The sequence below is a fragment of the Petaurus breviceps genome, unplaced genomic scaffold (genome assembly GCF_028583685.1).
Source record: "Petaurus breviceps papuanus isolate PSGF00001 unplaced genomic scaffold, PetGlider_PUasm1.0 183, whole genome shotgun sequence".
In the NCBI taxonomy this organism is placed as follows: Eukaryota; Metazoa; Chordata; class Mammalia; order Diprotodontia; family Petauridae; genus Petaurus; species Petaurus breviceps.
Genome location: NW_027185791.1, coordinates 6,612,677 through 6,633,464, shown reverse-complemented (window position 1 = coordinate 6,633,464; position 20,788 = coordinate 6,612,677). Strand labels below are relative to the sequence as shown.

General features: G+C 36.8%; 1 protein-coding gene across 1 annotated transcript; it reads right to left on the bottom strand.

Moving 5' to 3' along the window:
- Nucleotides 1–9,270: 9,270 nt before the first annotated feature.
- On the bottom strand, nt 9,271–19,468 carry LOC138160916 (small ribosomal subunit protein eS26-like). Its single transcript, XM_069087737.1, has 5 exons — nt 19,362–19,468; nt 18,194–18,245; nt 11,614–11,751; nt 10,636–10,788; nt 9,271–9,468 (listed from the first exon to the last, which is right to left on the bottom strand). The coding sequence occupies exons 1-5, from the start codon at nt 19,466–19,468 to the stop codon at nt 9,271–9,273; spliced, it is 648 nt and encodes a 215-aa protein (XP_068943838.1).
- Between the last annotated feature and the right edge of the window lie 1,320 nt (nt 19,469–20,788).

Genomic DNA, 20,788 nt, shown 5'->3' with positions numbered 1-20,788 from the left:
CAGGAGTTTAGCTTGTCCCATAACAATTTCTCTCTGAATTCCAATAAAATAAGAAACATAAGCTCAAAAAAATACAATGAAAACAGGAACAAAAATGATTTACATTTAATTAAATGATGTTGTTAATATTCCTGCTTTTATTTCTTGTATACAACAAAAATATGGTAATGGTAAAACATGTAGGTGATAATTGAAGTGTAATGGAAGAAATTAAAAAGAAGAAAAAAACTATGGTGTATGGATCAAAGAATAGTATTTTATTATTTTTACCTCTTTGTTGTTTTTTCCCCTTGGGGTTGTTCCATTTCATTCTTATTATTCTTTCACAACATATGTGGAAATATGTTTAATGTTATTTTATATATACAACTTATATCAGATGGTTTGCCTTCTTGGGGAGGGGGGAATTTAGGCAGAGAGGGAGAAAAAAATGGAACTTAAAATATTATACAAGTCAATGTTGAAAACTATGTTTATATATAATTAGAAAAAATAAAATACTATTAGTTGGGAAAAAGAAAAAGCAGCACTCAAATGCCAACTCCCACATAAAGCCTTCCTTTGTTACCATTTTGTTAATGCTTTTCTCATTTTACCTCATACAGAACATTTTTGTATATCTGCATTAGACATTTATATATACAAGATTTTATACTATATTTATCTGTGCTTTTGTTTGCTATTAAACTCCCCAGATAGAAGGACCATATCATTTAAACTTTGTTTATTGCTAGTTTGAACAGTATTGTGCACATGGATGAAACTTAATGAATATTTGTTGCATTTCTGAATGAATGAACAGTTAAGTTGTCCTTGGAGCCTTCTTAAGAATCCTTTGACAATTCTTTTTTTCACTTTTTAAATTGCCACTAACTTTCCCTCCTCAATACTAAAGATTATATTGTTGTTGACAAAGAATTTTCTATTTTATCTGAAGACAGAACTAGAGAAAATAAAAATATGAAAGGAGAAATTTAGAAAAAATTTAATGAGGAGGAATTTCCTACTTATAATGAATATTGACATTGATTAGGAGAAATTTTTTCCCTTTTTCTCGACACTTTTTAAGAAGGGCTAAAGCTTAGAATAAGTTTAGGCTAGGACGAAAAAGAATCCTCACCTCAATTATATCAGAGAAAAATGGAAGGGTCAAGGAATGTATACGATTACTGCTTAGAGTCAAAGTAGCTAATCAGAACTGCTCCTTTCTTACTCCTTTTATCTATAATGTAAGTAATCTTTGAAGCAGAAAGGAGAGAACAAAATAAATAACAGGTAGGGAAAAATATAATTTAAGGGGTTAGTAAATCAGCACTTAGCTAAGTGATTTTTTTCCTTCCAAGTCGTCATGACCAGATGAAATCCAATAGATGTAATTGTATTCACTGTTCACAATCTTTGAAAAAGCAGGCAATCAGAGAAAATAGGAGGAAGATAGAGTCCCTTATTTTCAAAAAAAATAGGGGCGTGGGATTATAATAGATTTTGTAGGGAGAATTCAAGTGCTGATTAAAAAAAAAATAGAAGCCTATGACAGTAAACCCACATGCACCCCCACCCATACTGGAAGCAGAGGCCTACTTTGACAGAGTTAGAAAGTCAAGTGTTTGCCTGTGAATGTGAGTAAACAGTGTAAAAAAATCAGATTATAGAATTTTACTTAGGTGAAAAAGAAGATTAAAACATGCAATCAGAAGAAGACAGCAAAATAAAAGTTCCTACATCAAAAGCCTTCAAAAAATAAGAATTGATCACAGGTCATGGAAGAACTCAAAAAGGATATAGAAAATCGAGTAAGAGAAGTAGAGGAAAAATTGGGAAGAGAAATAAGAATGAATGCTGCAAGAAAATCTTGAAAAATGATTCAACATGTTGCTAAAGGAGACCCACAAAAATATTGAAGAAAATAACATCTTAAAAAACAGAGTAACTCAGATGGGAAAAGAGGTCCAAAAAAAAACAATAAGGGGGTAGGGGTGGCCAGGTGGTGCAGTGAGTAAGAACACTGGCCCCAGAGTCGGGAGTCCTGGGTTTGGTTCCAGCCTCAGATACTTAACACCCACACAAAATAATTGCCTGTGTAACCTTGAGCAAGTTACTTAACCCCAATTGCTTAGAGGCAGCCAGGTGGCTCAATGGGTAAAGAGTACTGGCTCCAGCTGCAGGAGACCTGGGATCAGTTCCAGCCTCAGATACCTGGCACCCACACAAAAATAACTGGCAATGTAACCTTGAGCAAGTTACTTAACCCCAATTGCTTTAAAAAAATAAGGGGAGAAAGCTAGGTGGTGCAGTGAATAGAGAACCAGTCTTGGAGTCAGGAGGACATGAGTTCAGATCCAGCCTCAGACACTTAGCACTTACAAGCCGTGTGACTTTTTTGCAAGTCACCTAACCCCATTTACCCTTCCTTCCCCTGCTCCAAAAAGCAAAATAAAAATGGAAAAGGAGGTCCAAAGGCACACTGAAGAAAATAATGACTTTATGAGAAATCTAGAAATTTCAAAACAGAACCAAAAGAAGGGGAAAAAAATAGAACAAAATGTGAAAATGTGAAAAACCACTTACCTGGAAAATAGATTCAGGAGAGATAATTTAAAAAATATTGAATTACCTGAAAATCATGATCAAAAATGAGCCTACAAATCATCTTTCAAGATATCATCAAGTAAAACTACCCTGATATTTTAGAACCAGAAAGTAAAATAGAAATTGAAAGAATCCACTGAATATATCCTGAAAGAGATCCCAAAAGCAAAATTCCTAGGAATATTATAGCCAAATTCCAGAGTTCCCAGGTCAATGAGAAAATATTGCAAGGAAGCAGAAAGAAACTATTTAAGTGTTTTGAAAATACAACCAGGATGAGACCTAGCAGTTTCTATATTAAGGGATTGGAGGCCTTGGAATATAATTTAGAGGACCGAGGAGGTAGGATTAAAACCAATAATCACCTACCCAGCAAAACTGAGTACAATACTTTAGGGGAAAATTTGGATATTCAGTGAAATAGAGGACTTTCAAGCATTCTTGATGAAACTAAACAGAAAATTTGACTTTCAAATATAAGACTCAAGAGAACCATGAAAAGGTAAATAGGAAAGAGAAATCCTAAGGGCCTTATTAAAGTTTAACTGTTTACATTCCTACATGGAATAATTGTATCTGTAATTCATGAGACATTTCTTAAAATTAGGGTAGTTGGAGGAAATAAGTAGACAGACAGACACATATAGATAGATAGATAGATAGATAGATAGATAGATAGATAGATAGATAGATAGATAGATAGATAGATAGATAGATAGATGGAAAGATAGATGGATGGAAAGATAGATAGATGGATAGACGAAAGGATGGATAGATGGATGATGGATGGATAGATAGGCAGCACAGGGTGAGTTGAATATGGAGGGTTAATATCTACAAATAAAATTAAGGAGTGAGGTAGGAAAATATTGGGAGAAGGAGAAAGGGAGAGATAGAATGAGGGAAAATTGTCTCACATAAAAGAGGCAAGAAAAGAGTTTCACAATGGAGGGTTAAAAGCTAGAGGTGAAAGGGAATGAGTCAACCTTACTCTCATTGAATTTGGCTTAAGGAGGAAGTAACATACACACTCAGTTGGGTATCAACCTACAGGAAAGTGGGGGAAAGGGTATAAAGGGGGTGATAGAAGGGAGGAGAGATTGGGGGAGAGTATAGTTTGTAGCAAACACTTTTGAAAAATGGGGGGTGAGATAGGGTGGAGGGAAATATAATTAGACTTTCACAACATGACTATTATGGAAGTGTTTTGCATAACTGTACATGTATAACCTATATTAAATTGCTTGCCTTCTCATTGAGGGTCACTGGGGAGGGAAGTAGGGATAGAATTTGTAACTCAAAATTAAAAAAAAAATAACAAATGGCACAAATTGCTTTTACATGCAATTGGGAAATAAAACATACAGGCAATGGGGTAGAAAAGTCTTTTTGGCATACAAGAAACTAATGGGCAAGGGGATAAGGGGGAGAGGGGGTGAAAGAAGGAAAGGCAGACTAGGGAAAGAGGTAATCAGAATGCATGCCATCTTGGGCTGGGGTAGGGGAAAGATGGGAAGAAAATTTGGAACTCATATTATAAGAAAGGAATATTTAAAAATTAAAAAAATAATAATTAATTATTTTTTAAAATAATAAGTCTTCAAAATTATAAGCCCATTACTTTGATAGCAGTTCCTGGAAAGATTCTAAAATACATTAAAGATATGGCTTCAGAAGCCAAGATAGTAAGAAAGTCAGCATGGTGTTATGGAAAACAAGGTATACTAGAATAATATAATTTCCTGTGATAACAGTATTATTTCTCTTATAGACGAAGAGACCAACATAATTATAGTTTACTTGATTTTACTTATTTGAATAAGACACATCATTCTTGTGGATCAAATAAAGAAATGTAAGCTAAATGATGGTAAGTTTGAGTGTATTTGTAAATGTTGGTAAAAATGTATGGCTCAACACCAAAAATATTCATAAATGAGTCAGTGTCAACCTTGGAGGATTCTAGTGGAATGCCACTTAGATATGTTAACTGTGCCCTATATAACATTTTTTTCAATGACTCAAGTAAAGATATAAAAGGCAAGTGTGTTTAATTTACAGATGATAAAAAGCTTGGTAAGGATAGCTAACACAATAAATGATAGGGACAGAATACAAAGAGATTGCAAGGAATTAAGTTCAATCTAATAAAATGAGTATTAAAATGACTGGAAGATAAATGTAGAATAAAAAAAATCATAGGATTACAAGTTAAAGGAAAATACTTCTAGTTTGCCTATAATATGCCAATATCATATGTTAACCAAAAAAGTTAAATTAAAAAATAGTGAAATCTGGTTGCACTGATAGTCATAATTTTCAGGAATAAGGAAATATCACAAAGAAAGTATCAATTCTTCTGTCCTCTGTTCTAATCAAATCATATTCAGTGCAACATTTTCAGTTTGATGTTGATAAGCTGGAAGTTATCAATAGTATCCTAACTAGGGTGATAAAGGACCTCAAGTTTATATCATATGAAGATCAATTGAATAGAATGGGGGTATTTAGCTCTAAGAAGAAAGGACATCTTAGGTGACTTTAGGAGTTTGAGGGGTTGTCATGTGGATGAGAACTCAGGATTATTCTGCTTCAGCCCAAAGTATCCCACTATTAATCTAACAGATAGAAGTTTAAGATAGGGAAAAGAAATAGGCATCATTTAAATGGAAAGTTACTAACAACTATCTCAAAGTATGATAGTCTGCCTTAGGAGATAATGCATATTATTGGTGGGTTTTAATGAAAAGTTGGATTACCACCTGATGGGCTTGTTGTAGAATTATTTTTTCCCATATAAATGTGACATTCTGTGACCTTTGAAGTCCTTTCTAACTCAAAAATTACCCCCTGGAATCGAGCGAATGGATTAAGTAAACATCTAGAGTGCATTCCAGTTCAGAATGAAGGGTGCTAATAATAATGTAGAATTTCACAAATTAAAAAAAGGAGGAAGGAAGGAAGGAAGGAAGGAAGGAAGGAAGGAAGGAAGGAAGGAAGGAAGGAAGGAAGGAAGGAAGGAAGGAAGGAAGGGAGGGAGGGAGGGAGGGAGGGAGGAAGGAAAGAAGGAAGGGAGGAAGGAAGGGAGGGAAGAAGGAAGAAAGTAAGGAAGGGAGAGAGGAAGGAAGGAAGAGAAGGAGGGACGGAGGGAAGAAGAGAAGGAGGGACGGAGGGAGGAAAGAAAGAAGGAAACATGAAAGAAAAATGTTTTTCCTTTCAAAGTTGGAAAATGTCACAAAAGTAAAGGAGAGTTCAGGGGCAAAAAAAGAAACTTTGGTTGTTTTGGATTTGTTTTTTGTTGTTTGTTTTTGTTTGTTTTATATTTGTTTATTTTTAGCTTTTAAAATTCATTTCCACAAGATTTTGAGATACGAATTTTCTCCCCATCTGAGCCCTACCCCCCACCCCAAGATAGTGAGCCTGCTGCATATCTCTTCCTCCAATCTGCTCTGTTTTATATAATCCCCAATAAACCCTCTAACTTTCTAGTAGGGCAAGATGGATTTCTATACCCCAGTGCCAGTATATCTTATTTCATAATTGCATGTAAACAACATTTTTTTTAACATTTCTTTTTAAAACTTTGATTTCCAGATTCTTTCCCTTCATCTCTCCTCACCCAGCCCCACTGGGAAAACAAGCAATTCAGTATAGGTTGTACATGTGCAGTCATGTAAAATGTTTCCATAGTAGATATATTGTGAGAGAACTATGCTTGCCTTCATCCTATGCCACCCTCAACCTGTTCTATTTTCTACTTTGACTCTGTCCTTTTTCAAGTGTGCTTCTAACTATCCCTCAATCTGCCCTCCCTCTTATCATGCCCCCTTTTATCCCTCTTCCCCCACCTATTTTACAGTGGGATAATATACCCAATTGAGTGTGTATGTTATTCCCTCCTTAAGCCAAATTCAATGAGAGTAAAGTTTACCCAATCCCTTTCCCCTTCCTGTTCTTCCCCTCCATTGCACCTGTTTTCTCTTGCTTCTTTTATATGAGATAATTTACGTTATTCTATCTCTCCCTATCTTCTTCTCTCATTATATTCCTCTCTCATCTCTTAGTTTTATTTTTTTGATATCATCTGTTCCTATTCAACTTATCCTGCACCCTCTGTCTATGTATACATGTACACATATATGCACACATTCACATATGTATTTATACACACATACATCCTTCTATATAAACACATAAGTATATATACATATGTACATGCATATATACATATATATATGCATATATACTCATTTTAACTATCATCATATTGAGAAAAGTCTCATGAGTTATAATAATTGTTTTTCCATGTAGGAATGTAAATAGTTCAACTTTAATAAGTTCCTTATGATTGACTTTTCCCATTTATCTTCTCAAGTTTCTCTTGCTTCATGTATTTGAAAGCCAACTTTTCTGTTCAGCTCTGGTTTTTTTCATCAAGAGTGCTTGAAAGTCCTCTATTTCATTGAATTCTCCTGAAGCATTATATTCAGTTTTGCTGGGTAGGTGATGCTTGGTTTTAATAATAACTCCTTTGACTTCTAGAATATCAATTCCAAGCCCTCCAAACCCTTAATATAGAAGCTGCTAGATCTCATGTTATCCTGATTGTGTTTCAAGAATACTCAAATTGTTTCTTCCTGATTGCTTGCAGTATTTTCTCCTTCACTTATGAATTCTAGAATTTGGCTATAATATTCCTATGAGTTTTCTTTTTGGGATCTTTTTCAAGAGGGGATCAGTGAATTCTTTGAATTTCTATTTTGCTCTCTTGTTGTGGAATATCAGGGATATTTTCCTTGAGAATTCTTGAAGGATGAATTCTAGTTTCTTTTTTTTTGATCATGGCTTTCAGGTAGTCCAACACTTTTTAAATTTTCTCTCCTAAATCTATTTTCCACATCAGTGTATTTATTTTCCAATAAGATATTTCACATTGTCTTCTATTTTTTCATTTGTTTGGATCTGTTTTATATTATCTTGATTTCTCATAAATTCATTTGCTTCTATTTGCTTCAATCTAATTTTGAAGGAATTATTCTCTCCAGTGAGGTTTTAAAATTCCTTTTCCATTTGGGCAATTTGACATTTTAAGGCATTCTTCTCTTCATTGGCTTTTTGGACCTCTTTTGCCATTTGTGTTAGTCTATTTTTAAGGTGTTATTTTCTTCTGTATTTTAAGTCTCCTTTAGCAGGCTGTTGAAGCACTTTTCATGATTTTCTTGCATCATTCTCATTTCTTTTCCTAACTTTTCCTTCTCTTCTCTGACTTGATTTTTAAAATCCTTCTTGAGCTCCTCCATGGCCTGTATGCAAGTCATATTTTTTCTTGGAATATTTTAATGTAGAAGTTCTTACTTTGTTGTCTTACTCCCCTTCCATGCTCTGACACTTTTTGTCCCCACCCCCAAAAAAGGATTCTATGGGCCAATAGCGCTTCCTCTGTTTGCTCATCTTGCCAGACAATTACTTGACTTTTGCGCTCTTTGACACAGTAGAAATCTTCTTTAGGAGTGGAGAGCTTTGTCCTAAATCAGTGGGGTTTTTGCAAATGTTGTCAGAGGTCTGAGGAGAGTGCCCTCACTGCAGCTCCCACAAGCTCTGCCACACTGTACACACACCCACTGACCACTACCCAGGACATCAACCCAGATCCAAGCAGATGAAAGCAAGACTGACACCCTAGGAATGGATGCTTGGTCCCCCTATGATTTGCAGGCCAGGATCTTCTTGATGGAGCTTTGTGGCAGCAGCTGCAATCACCATGCCTCAGACACCTCTCCCCCTGGGAGGAGGGGCCAGACCTTGCTCTTCCATCTCCCAATTCCAACAGAGTTCCTCACTAACATTTTACTTTCTCTTCGGCCTTTATGGGTTGAGAATTCTGGAAACCACCACAGCTGCTGGTGATTCCCTCTCCTGAAGTTTTCTACTGCAGGTCTGGGCCTTTCTTCAGGGCCACTCTGAGTTCAGCACAACTCATATGGAACTGTGTTTGACTTCCAGTGGTAGACACCTACTGTAGGCCTACCAGGCTGGCTTCAGTGGGATATTTTTTTCTCTCTGTCATTTTTTGGGTTCTGCAACTCTATAATTTGTTTGAAGTCATAATTTACAGATATAGAAGGCTGTGGGGGGAGCTCATGGAATTTCCTGCTTCTACTCAGCCAAATTGGCTCTGCCCCACCAAAAAAAAAGAAACTTCTTACGCTATAATTGAATAGGGTGGCAAAATTAAATTCCACTTAAAAATCATTTAATATAAATATACTTTACTGTTGAAATTTTCCCCAGATATTTACTAATTACATTTTATATATTGGTAGGTAAAGTGCACACTGTATTCTAGGAAAAGTTGCTGTGTCTAAACTTATTTCAGAGATTGGGTGAACTAATACATTCAATGTTAAATATCCATCTAACTGCCTGTAAATCATAATCATAATCATCCTTGTCATCCTTATAATTATCATCATAAAGGTTATTTGCCTACAATGTCAAATGTGTCATTTAGGACACTATTTATGAATATTACTTCTAGCAACCTTTCAAATGCTTTACTCCTTGATCTTATTCCCTGAAGAATTGTCTTCTTCCTTCTTTCTGGTGATCATTTTTTTAAGATAGAACAACCATATTATTTCCCTCTAATCACTTCAGGAATATTGATGGACAGAAAGCTCTTTATATGGGCTTTAGAAGGGGTCTGGGGGCAGCACCTGCAGGTCTGAAGCAGGGTGGGGGCATCCAATACTTGCAGACCTTCTGGTAGCAGTTGCTCACTACCTTGCTGTGGATTGTGCATCTCACACAGTAATGCAGTTTCACATACAGCATTGGCAGCACATAGCAGTTGAAAACACTGGCCTTGGAGATGTCGCTCTGTAATGTAATGCCAAGCAAAGGCAACTTCGCAAGGTTCAAAATACCAGCATAGGTGCTTTCCATTTTATTCAGTGAAAAATTAAGAACAGAGAAGATCAAAATAGGACATAATTCAAAATACAGCATTTGCCAAGTGTGATTAAATAATCTCCAAGTACTACCTGATTTAATCAAGTAATACCCCGCCCCATTCATTTGATCAATTACAAAGTCCCTCTTCTAAATACTACTCCACCCCTAGGCTGTACATTCATTTAGTCCATCACAAAGCCCCTGTTCTCAAATGGAGATTAGTTCCCAATCACAAGTAAAGTACATTCATTTGTTCAATCACAGAGCACAAAAAGGTTAAAAGTTCCCCACCCTTGGATCACAATGGGATCTACCCCAGAGTTACAACAAGCTTAAGCACAGCACTTAATACCCAAATGGAGGTCTTTTCTTCATCTTGACACTAGGCAAGTTCTCAGCAATCTTTATTCCTGGGGAGACAAAGCTCAGCAAGGACACAAGATACATTGCCAGTCTCTTCATTAATTCATTCTCTGTCTGCAGAACAGTCCTAGGATCCCTGAAAACATTAGCAAAACCCTCTTCCAGGATTTCTGTAAACATACAACAAGAAAATCCTTCTTCAGGGCTTCTGAACCAACAGCAAGTTTCCAAGACTTCTGCAACAATAGCACTGTCCTTCACCAGTAGACAGTATTCACTCTCTGTCTGCAGAACACTCTCAGTAGCTCTGAGCCAACAGCAAGGTTCTCAGACCTCTGCAACAACAGGACTGTCCTTCACTAGTGGACAAATCTGGCAAAACAACAGTAAAACAGACAGACAAAGTACCAGCATAACAGCTATGTCTCCTCAGTCCTTGGTAGCTCTGGGTGGCAGCTCTCAAAAGTCCTGGGCAATTCAAAGTGGCCCTCAGCAATCCTCTCAGTCTCTCTCTCTCTCTGCCTCCATAGGTGATGCTTCCAAAAAGTTCTTCTGCCTCTCTCTTGTGTCTCTCCAAATCTACATCACCAGCTCCTACCAGTTCAGCCATCTCTTTTCACATCAACAAGTCCTTCCCACAAGTGGGATTAACAAGTTCTGGGTTTTAATACAATCAAACCAAATACCAAGCCAATACAGGGGAATCATTAAATTACATTACTCTTACACGCTCACAGCCACGGCCTCCACTATTTTGCGTTTGATGAACTTTTTGATGGCCTTGTCCTTAGGCACCCAGCAGGCGCATTTGGTACAGCAGATGGGCTGCACATGGCCATAGCCCTTCTTGGCACACACGTTGTTTCTCGTCTTCTTGGTTATCTTGGATGACAGGAACCAAAAAAGCGTGATCTTTTTCTTTAGAGGGTTGGTTGATACAACCTATACCCAATATCCAGGCACTCAGTTCAAAATGGATGAATGGCTTCAAGAGTGCAGGTTTTGGTGATCTATCTCATATCTGTGTTTTAGGATGTCTATTCCCTTCCCCAGATGAGATAATAATAAACCAGCAAAACTGAATGATTTATCACAACCTTTATAGCTGAATTTTGAAATTTGAATGACATAATTTTAAATATTAGACACAAATGTTTCTAATCTTAGTTAATTAGAAGATCTGTTAGAGGGTTAGGAATTTTTTTTAAATGAGAAGAGATTGAAATAACTTTCAATTAACCTGTAGCTACTTGTGCTAATCACTACTTAATAGAGCTATCACCTGAAGGATGAGGTAACATTGCTTTCTACATTACTCTGCTACTACCAACACTGTATGAAATCTTCCTTGCCAACCTAAGATCATTGCTCTATGCATATAATAGACTTAAAATGATGGCCAGGAACCACCTCTCCAGCTTATTAAAAGATAGTACATTTAAACAAATCAAATACTCATTGCCTGTTTTCCCAAACATGGTTTATGTCCTATGTATAGCATTAAAAAAGGACTTAGGTCAAGATGGTGATGTAGAAACAGTACTTCCGTGGGTCTCTGGCTTCCACGTCCCCCAATGCACATAAAAGGGGACTCTGAACAAACTTTGGAGCTACAGAACCCACAAAATGACAGAGAAGATAACCTCCTGCTGAGGACTTCCTGGCAGGCCAGCAGGAATCAACCAGCACAGTGTTCTGGGAGCTGACCACAGTCTGGCAGGAGCTGGATGTTTTAGCTCCAGGATGGGCCTGAGAAACAGCTGCCTGGAGGGCCTTCAGATCACCAGCAGGTGTGGCAGTTTCCAGAATGATCAAGACATAGATGCCGAGGACAAAGTGAGAGGTCTGTGCAATATGGACTTTGGAATCCAGTAGTTGTGAGTGTGGTCGGCCTTTGCCCCAGGGTGAGAAGTCTCTGAGGAGCTGTGGTGCAGCCACCACCTCGTGAAAGCTTTAGCTGCTGGCCTGCAGAGTGTAGGGGGACAAAGTGATCAGTGTGAGGAGTAATTACTCTTCCTTTAACTTGCTTGTATCTGGATTGAGGTATCGGGTGGAGATTCTGGGTTGTGGGACCAGCTTGCCAGAGTGTGTAGAGGCTTCAGAGAGAGCATCACCTTCGGCAGCTGAGAAAATGCCAGTGATCGGGACAAAGATCCCATCTGGTGGCAGTGTCCTACCATGGCAAAAAACTCAGGGGACAAGTGATTGAGTAGTGACATGAGCAGGCAAAGGAAGTAAATTAAACAGAGCAACCAAACTTTACACTCCTATTTTGGTGACAAAAAGGATCAAAGCATGGAAAAGGAGGAAGACAGTGTAGTCAGAACACCTACACTAAAGACTTCCAAGAAAAATATGAGCTGCTTACAGGCCATAAAGGACCTTAAGAAGCAAATAAGAGAAGTGGAGGAAAAATTGGGAAGAGAAATGAGAATGACGCAGGAAAATTATGAAATGGGAGTCAACAGTCTAACTGAGGAAAATAATAACTTAAAATATAGACTAACTCAAATGGCAAAAGAGGCTCAAAAAGGCAATGAAGAGAAGAATTCCTTAAAAAGCTGAATTTGCCAGATGGAAAAAAGAATCTCAAAAGCTCACTGAGGAGAATCATTCCTTCAGAAATATATTGGAAAAAATCGAAGCTACTGACTTTATGAGAAATCAAGATATTATTAAAAAGATCCAAACAAATGAAAAAATAGAAGGCAATGTGAAATATCTCACTGGAAAAACCACTGACTTGGAAAATATATCCCGGAGAGATAATTTAAAATTTATTAGACTACCTGAAAGCCATGATCAAAGAAAGAACCTAGAAATGATCCTCCAAGAAATTCTCAAGGCAAACTGCCCTGATATTTTAGAACCAGAGGGCAAAATCAAGGTTGAAAGAATCCATAGAGCCCCTCCTGAAAAAGATCCCAGAAAGGAAACTCCTAGGAATATTATAGCCAGCTTCCAAAATTCCCATATCAAGGAGAGAATATTACAAGAAACCAGGAAGAAACAATTTTAATATTGTGGAAACACAATCAGAATAACACAGGATCTGGAAGCTTCTTCACTGAGGGATCAAAGGGTTTGGAATATGATATTCCAGAGGTCAAAGGAGCTGGAATTAAAACCAAAAATCACCTACCCAGCAAAACTGTGTATCGTGTTTCAGGGGAAAATATGGTCATTCAGTGGAATAGAGGACTATATAAGAAGTAAGAGAAGCATGAGAAGGTAAACAGGGAAAAGAAATCATAAGAAACTTGTCAAAGCTGAACTATCTACATTCCTACATGGAAAAATGATATTTGTAACTGATGGGACTTTTCTCATTATGAAAATAGTTGGATGGAATACACACACACACACACATATAATATCTATATAGGAGGGTATATGAGCGTATGAATACTTATGTGAATGTGTGCATATATGCTTACAAGTATACATAGATAGAGGGCACAGGACCAATGTAATATAAAGGGATGATACTTAAAAGGTGAAATTAAGAGGTGAGAGAGTTATATAATGAGAGTAGATGGGGAGAGACAGAACTATCTCATATAGAAGAGGCAAGGGAAAATGGTTTCAAGGCAAAAGGGAATGAAGCAACCCTATTCTCATTGAATTTGGCTCAGGGAGGGAATGACATACATAGTAAATAGGGTATCTCAGACCACAGGAGAATATGGGTGAAGGGGATGCGAGGGGGGATGATGGAAGGGAAGAAAAGCTGGGGGGAGCGAGGTTGGAAGAACCCACTTTTGAAAAGGGAAAGGATCAAAGTAGACAATAGAAATTGTAGGAGGTGGAATAGAAGGGAAGCAAATGTAGTCAGTGTTTTACAATGTATCTACTATGGTAATGTTTTGCATAGCTACACATGTACAACCTATACTGAATTGTTTATCTCCCCTGTAAGGTTGGGTGACAGGGAAAGAAAGGAATGAATCTGGAATTTAAAGTTTTAAAACCAAATGTTTATACACACATACATACATACATATATATATATATATATATATATATATATATATACTATTATTAATACTATTTTACATGTAACTGGGGAATAAGATATACAGGCACTGGGGCATAGAGATCCACCATACCCTACTGGAAAAGTCAAAGGGCATATGGGAGAAGATATAGGAGAGAGAAGATTGGAGGAGGGGATGTGGGACCACTATTTTGGAGCAGTGGGTAGGGGAAAAAAGGAGAGAAAACTTGTAACTCAAAATCTGGCAGAAAAGAATGATGTAAACCATAAGTTAATAAAACATTTGAAAAAAGAAAAATAAATACTAAAATTTCAAAATATTTTTAAAAATAAAAGAAAAAGAGACCTAATTTGTCATCCAAAAATATAAATTAGGTAATAACAGTAAAAAAAAGACTTCTGTAAGGAGATAAAAGGAGTCATCACAGAATTACCCAGAATATCAGTGGATCACTGATATACAGATGTCTTTATATCAATGGGCCATAGCTGGGCTTCAGATCAGTCTTCTTGGGAACAAACTTGTTTCAAACTTCCCCATATCTTCTTAGCTCATAATAGCCCCAGTTGGGTATGTGAAAGTATGGGGGTGAACATAGCCTCCACTTCCTCTATTTTCCTGGTCTACAATACTATACCATTTGACCCCATATCTCTCCCAGTTCTGTTAATACTATCTGCTTTTACCTTCATTTACATCACGTTTTATAATCCTGGGAACTGCTTCTACTTGGAAATTTCTGAGTACATTGTTATTAAAGAAATTATTTATCTCATTCCTCCAGGTCTCAGTTATGAATGTGGAGACATGATCAAAACTGTTTGTTGTGAAGGTGGGATCTGATCCATGTATCCTTTTTCACAAAAAAAAGGGGAAGAGGGAAGCTCATTCAGCAGTCTAGGCATGAAAAAGAGTAGCAACATTTTGCCATCAGGTTCAGTAAGCAATGGAATTAGCAAAGAAATGGAAAAAGTAGTGGTAGTTTCTTTTTTTTAATTTGTTTGTTTACTTTTATTTTACAAGATTCAGTTCCACATTTCCTTGAGTTTCAAATTTTCTCTCCCTCCCTCACCTCCCCCCTCCATGGCAGCATAAAATCAAGTATAAGATCTGCAAATACTTTCACATTAAGCATTAGTTAGGTTATAAAGAAGGATTGTATCAGATGGAATGAAGAATGGGAAAGAGAAAAAAAAAACCAAACATGAAAAAGAGCATGTAGTTTGCTTTCAAACTCAGTTCTTTCTAGTTCTTTTTCTGGATATAGACATCTCTCTCCATCATTAGTCTCTTGGAGTTGACTTATAACCCTGCATTGTTGAGAAGAGTCCAGTCTATCAAAGTCCATCATCACACATACGTTGTGTCTATAATTGTGTACATATTTCTCCTGCTTCTACTCTTCTCACTCAGCTTCAGTTCATATAAGCCCCTCCAGGTAAATATGAAATCCATCTTCTCCTTATTCCTTATATTTCAATAGTATTCCATTACATGCATATACCATAACTTTTTCAGCCATTCCCCAATTGATGGGCACCCCCTTAATTTCCAATTCTTTGCCACCACAAAAAGAGCTACTATAAATATTTTGTACATGTGGGTCTTCCTCCCACTTCTATGATCTCTTTGGGATACAACCCTAGAAGTGGTATTGCTGGTTCAAAGGGTAAGAAATTATTTATAGCCCTTTGGGCATAATTCCACATTGCTCTCAAGAATGGTTGGATTAGTTCACAACTCCACCAGCAATGCATTAGTGTTCCAATTTTTCCACATCCTCCCCAGCATTTTTCATTTTCCTGTTTTGTCATCTTAGCTAATCTGACTGGTGAGATCTGGTATAGTGGTAAGTGGTACTCTTTCAAATGAATAATACATTACTAATGGTGACAGCCACAGCAGCATTAGGATAATGGAGAAGGCATCAGTAACCAGGTAGAAAATGATATCCATAATAACATTAAGGCTTTAGAAAACAGCTCCATAGTATCAATACAGAAGAAGGATCTTGGTTACCCCGGATTTTAGGTCTCCCCAAACTGTGTATTTGATGACTTTATAACAGACTCTGGTGAGTTGTAAGTTGAAAGTAACCATGGAAAGGGTAAGAAGAAATATTTTGAGTGCAAAGAAGTTAAGAGCAAGTTCTATCTAGAACAATGATTGAGAAGTAACATGAGACCCAGACATATTTTAGAGTCAGAATAATGTAATTCTCAATGAGTTCGATGGACCAGATAAAGGTATAGGCCTGTGTTGGCCAATTATTGCTGTTTGGTAAGGCTCCCCTAATTTTGCAGCAAGGATTATAGATTTATGCTATGAAGATGACATCTGTCACCATGGGCACCAGCGTGATTGGCAGCCAGTGGTTAGGGGAGTAGACTGCTGTGGGCCTGGATACTAGTGTAATTATATTTGTTCAAAAACTCAACTGACATTGTTCTAATGCAAGATTTGTGCAATACACACACACACACACTCACACACACACACACACACATATATATATATATCAGTTTGTGTGAACTTTGTTCTGACTGGATTAATCTGATAACCATCTATGTATCATTTAGGAGAAAGCTTTTTTTTTCTTAAAAAAAAAATATATATATATATTGGAAGGAAGGTTCTGAGACCCCAAAGAATTTTCTTACCTATTGCTTTTAATCTCCATGCTGGTTTTCCTGCTGTTGACAAATTTTTATAACCTTGAAGATGCATGGACGTCACTGAACATGTGCTATTAAAGGAATTCTCTTCTTTTTGTTTGTTCTTGTTTTCTGAATAAGGGGTATGCTGAAACCTCCTCAAAATTACTTGTGAGAAGAAATTGTAAAATTGTTGCTTTGAGCATTCATATCTTGAAAACTGGCAAATACTAGAAAAGTGAATTTGATTTATCATTTTGTCAATTACCTGAACTTAAGAAAATGATGGATGGATATAATGTTAATGTAAATGAAATTTTAAAGTGTGCCAGTCATTTATTTATGCAGTTATTAAACATTTATCAATGCACCTCTGATATGAAACCTCAGGTACTAAATGATTGATTGTACAAGAGGTGGAACCACAACTGGGGCAAAGGTTCTAGTGCTATATACACGATAAGGAAAATCCTCTAATTGATTGGAATAGCAGGGATAATTGTTGACTCGGCAGGTGTTATTTGAAATTTACTTTTGTTAGGATCCCCATGCAAAAATTACCCTTTTTTTCACTTTCTCGTTTTACTCTTAGGAGCCAACTGTTTTCCACAGCAATCAATTGGCATAAAAATAGTCCTTTTTACTCAACCTCTAGATGAAATCTACCGCAGCAAAATCACAAAATTATTTCATACCAGCCCCATGTGATTCCTGAGATTAGGCAAGAACCTGCAGGAACCATGAATACCTCCTATGATTCAAACTTACCTCATTGTTGCTGTTATCCTTTATTTGCACAGTTATACCTCACTGCTTATTTCTTTCTTTTGCCACTGCTATATATAAATCAAGGCTTAGCCCCACTGCAGTGGAGACTGACACACATATTAAATTCTATATATGTATACATATGCAGGAATAATATGTATATATGTGTTTGCAGATATATATTTTATACTGAATACAGATATGTGCATGTATGCATATGTGTATGTGTGTTATGTGTTTATGCACATATGTGTGTATGCATACGTCTGTTTATGGATAAAAACCTGTTACCCCAGGATTTGTGTTTCTTGCTATGATCACTCTGATTTCAATACAAACTGATCTGATTACATCCTAATTCAAGTCCTGAGATCAAATGAAGAGTGCTTATTATACTATGCAATTCAATCCTTAATATATGTGTGTGTGTTTGTGTGTGTGTGTTTGTACTCATGGCAGCTGCTTGTATTGCATTAATGATAAATAGGTTGTAACTTAAAGAGTAAGAGTAGTGAAACATTTTTCCATGGAGCAAGGCAAATAGTTCAACTTTGATAAGTTCCTTACGATTTCTTTTGCCTGTTTACCTTTTATTGCTTCTTTTATTTGAAAGTCAAATTTTATGTTCAGCTCTGATATTTTCATCAAGAGTGCTTGAAAATCCTCTATTTCATTGAATGACTACATATTCCCCTGAATCATTATATTCAGTTTTGCTGGGTAGGTGATTCTTGGTTTTAATCCTAGCTCCTTTGACCACTAGAATATTATATTCCAAGCCCTTCGATCCCTTAGTGTAGAAGCTGCTAGATCTTGTGTTCTCCTGACTGTATTTCCACAATATTCAAATTGTTTCTTCCAAACTACTTGTCGTATTTTCTCCTTCAACTGGGAACTCTGGAATTTGGCTACAATATTCCTAGGAGATTTTTGGGGGGATCTTTTCAAGAAGTAATGAGTGAATCCTTTCAATTTCTATTTTGCCCTCTGGTACTAGAATATCAGGGCAATTTTGCTTGATAATTTCTTGGAGGGTGATTTATAGATTCTTTTTTTTGATCATGGTTTACAAGTAGTCCAATAATTTTTAAGTCATCTCTCCTGGATCTATTTTCCAGATCAGTGTCTTTTCCAATGAGATATTTCACAGTCTTCTATTTTTTCATTTGTCTGGATCTCTTTTATACTATCTTGATTTCTCATAAAGTCATTAGCTTCCATTTGATCCAATCTAATTTTGAAGGAATTATTCTCTTCAGTGAGTTTTTAAAATTCCTTTTCCATCTGGGCAATTAGGGCTTTTAAAGTATTCTTCTCCTTATTTTCTTTTTGGGCCTCTTTTGTCATTTGAGTTAGTCTATTTTTTAAAGTGTTATTTTCTTCACATAAGCTATTGACTCACTTTTCTTGATTTTCTTTCATCCTTTTCATTTACCTTCCCAATTTTTCCTTCACTTCTCTTAGTTGATTTTCAAAATCCTTCTTGAGCTCCTCCATGGCCTGTGATGAATTCATATTTTTCTTTGGAGCTTTTGATGCAGGAGTTCTGACTTTGTTGTCTTCTTCCCACTCCATGCTTTGATCCTTTTTGTCCCCCAAAAAAGGAGCCTATGGTAAGATTGTGTTTCCTATGTTTGCTCATGTTGCCAGTCAAACACTTGATTTTTGAACTTTGCTTTCAGAATAGAGAGATTTGTTCCAAATTATTGTGGTTTTCTCAGCTGCTGGAGTAATTATTAGGGCACCCTCTCTGCAGACCCCACAGGCTCTGGCACCTGGCCACACACCCCAGGAGCTGCACTCAAGACTGTGACCCAGATTCAAGCAGATCAAAGCAAGAGTGATTACCCTCTGAATGGTTGCTTGGGCCCCCTACAATCTGCAGTCCAGGAGCTCCTGAGGCAGCCATAAAGCTCAGTAGCTGTGCTTTTACCCACTTCTCACTGCAGGTGGCAGGGGCCCAATCATGCTCTTCAGTCCACCCCTGTTCCAACAAAGTTCCACACGGACCTTTTATTTTTTCTTTGGCATTTACGGGTGGAGAAGTCTGGAAGCCACCATTGCTGCTGGTGCTTCACTCTTCTGAAGTCTGCTCCAGTGGCTGCTGATCGGGGCTGCTCTGGGGCTAAAACTGTAGCTCATGCGGGGCTGTTCTCATCTCCCAGCACACTGCCAGCCTGATGGGATGCATTCAGTGGGAGGTTTGTTTCTCTCTCTCACTTTGGGGGTTCCTTACCTTTAAAATTCGTTTAGAGTCATTTATTACATTTTTTTGGAGGAGGTGGAAGATGGAGCCCCAGCGAAATAATTTCTACTTCATAATCTTGGCTCCTCTCCCTAAAGTATCATTTTTTAAAGGCCTCTTGTAATATATGTGTGCATCTGTGTTCTTTCTTCTTTTTTTTCTTTGGAGATACATACCAGTAGTAATATAATTCACCACCACCCCTGAAAAAAAAACCCAGAATAAAAGGGCTTTCAACAATCATGCTTCATTTTTGTAAATCGTGTTTTAATTATTTACCTGTGGGAATTTTCATAAAAGAAATGACTGCTAAGAAGTTAATATTGTTACTTTTATATCACAGCTCCACAAAATAAATCTAACCAAAAATCCCACAGAATGAATATTGTTTATTTGTGAGGTTGGGAGATATTATTTTATGAGAAAATACTATTAAAATAGATTCAAATTACATCTGAAAAGGTCAACAGTGGTGTTGACTGCCATTGATGTGAAGAATACTTTCCTGTCTCTCATTTAATTAAGTTTGCATTAAATTCTATGACTCCTGTTTATTATCAATAATTTATTTCTTCTAAGAACACTAAAAGGTTCTCACTTTGCTCATAGTGATCAAGATTTATTTTGACTTGCGAGTCATCCCCATTGAAAGCAGTCTATTGCCTCATCAATTTTTAAAAGCACAAGTTCCCCTGGAAGATAAATCACTACCCTTCGACTAATGGAAATTTGCACTCAAATCTTGGTTTAAATCACTCATGAATCTAAGTTACAGAAGCTTATCCACCATCAATTGTATATTCCATAAGCCATGATTCCATTGAGCTTAAGTCTGTTCCAGGAGAGGTCCAGTCAATGGATTAAACAACATATGGACAGGTGAGAATATGAATTCTTTTGATCATAATATCATGTAACAAATGTAAAATTCACTAAATCTCCAAAGAACAATCTCCTTATTTATTGTTGCTTGTGCAATCATTTTTTGTAATAGTGTTAAAGGGATGATATGCTGAATAGGCTTGCTCAAACTCTCTTCTCTTCTCTCGTCTGGGGAATTTCCCCTTTGAACTACTTTTTCCACCACTAGGTGTATCCTAACTAGCAAATTCCATTGGTCACCACTGCCTAAAATAACAAAATGAAACATTAAGAAGTTGTCTAACCAGTTACAAATCTTTCTAATTGTATTATTGTCTAATCCAGTAATAACAAAG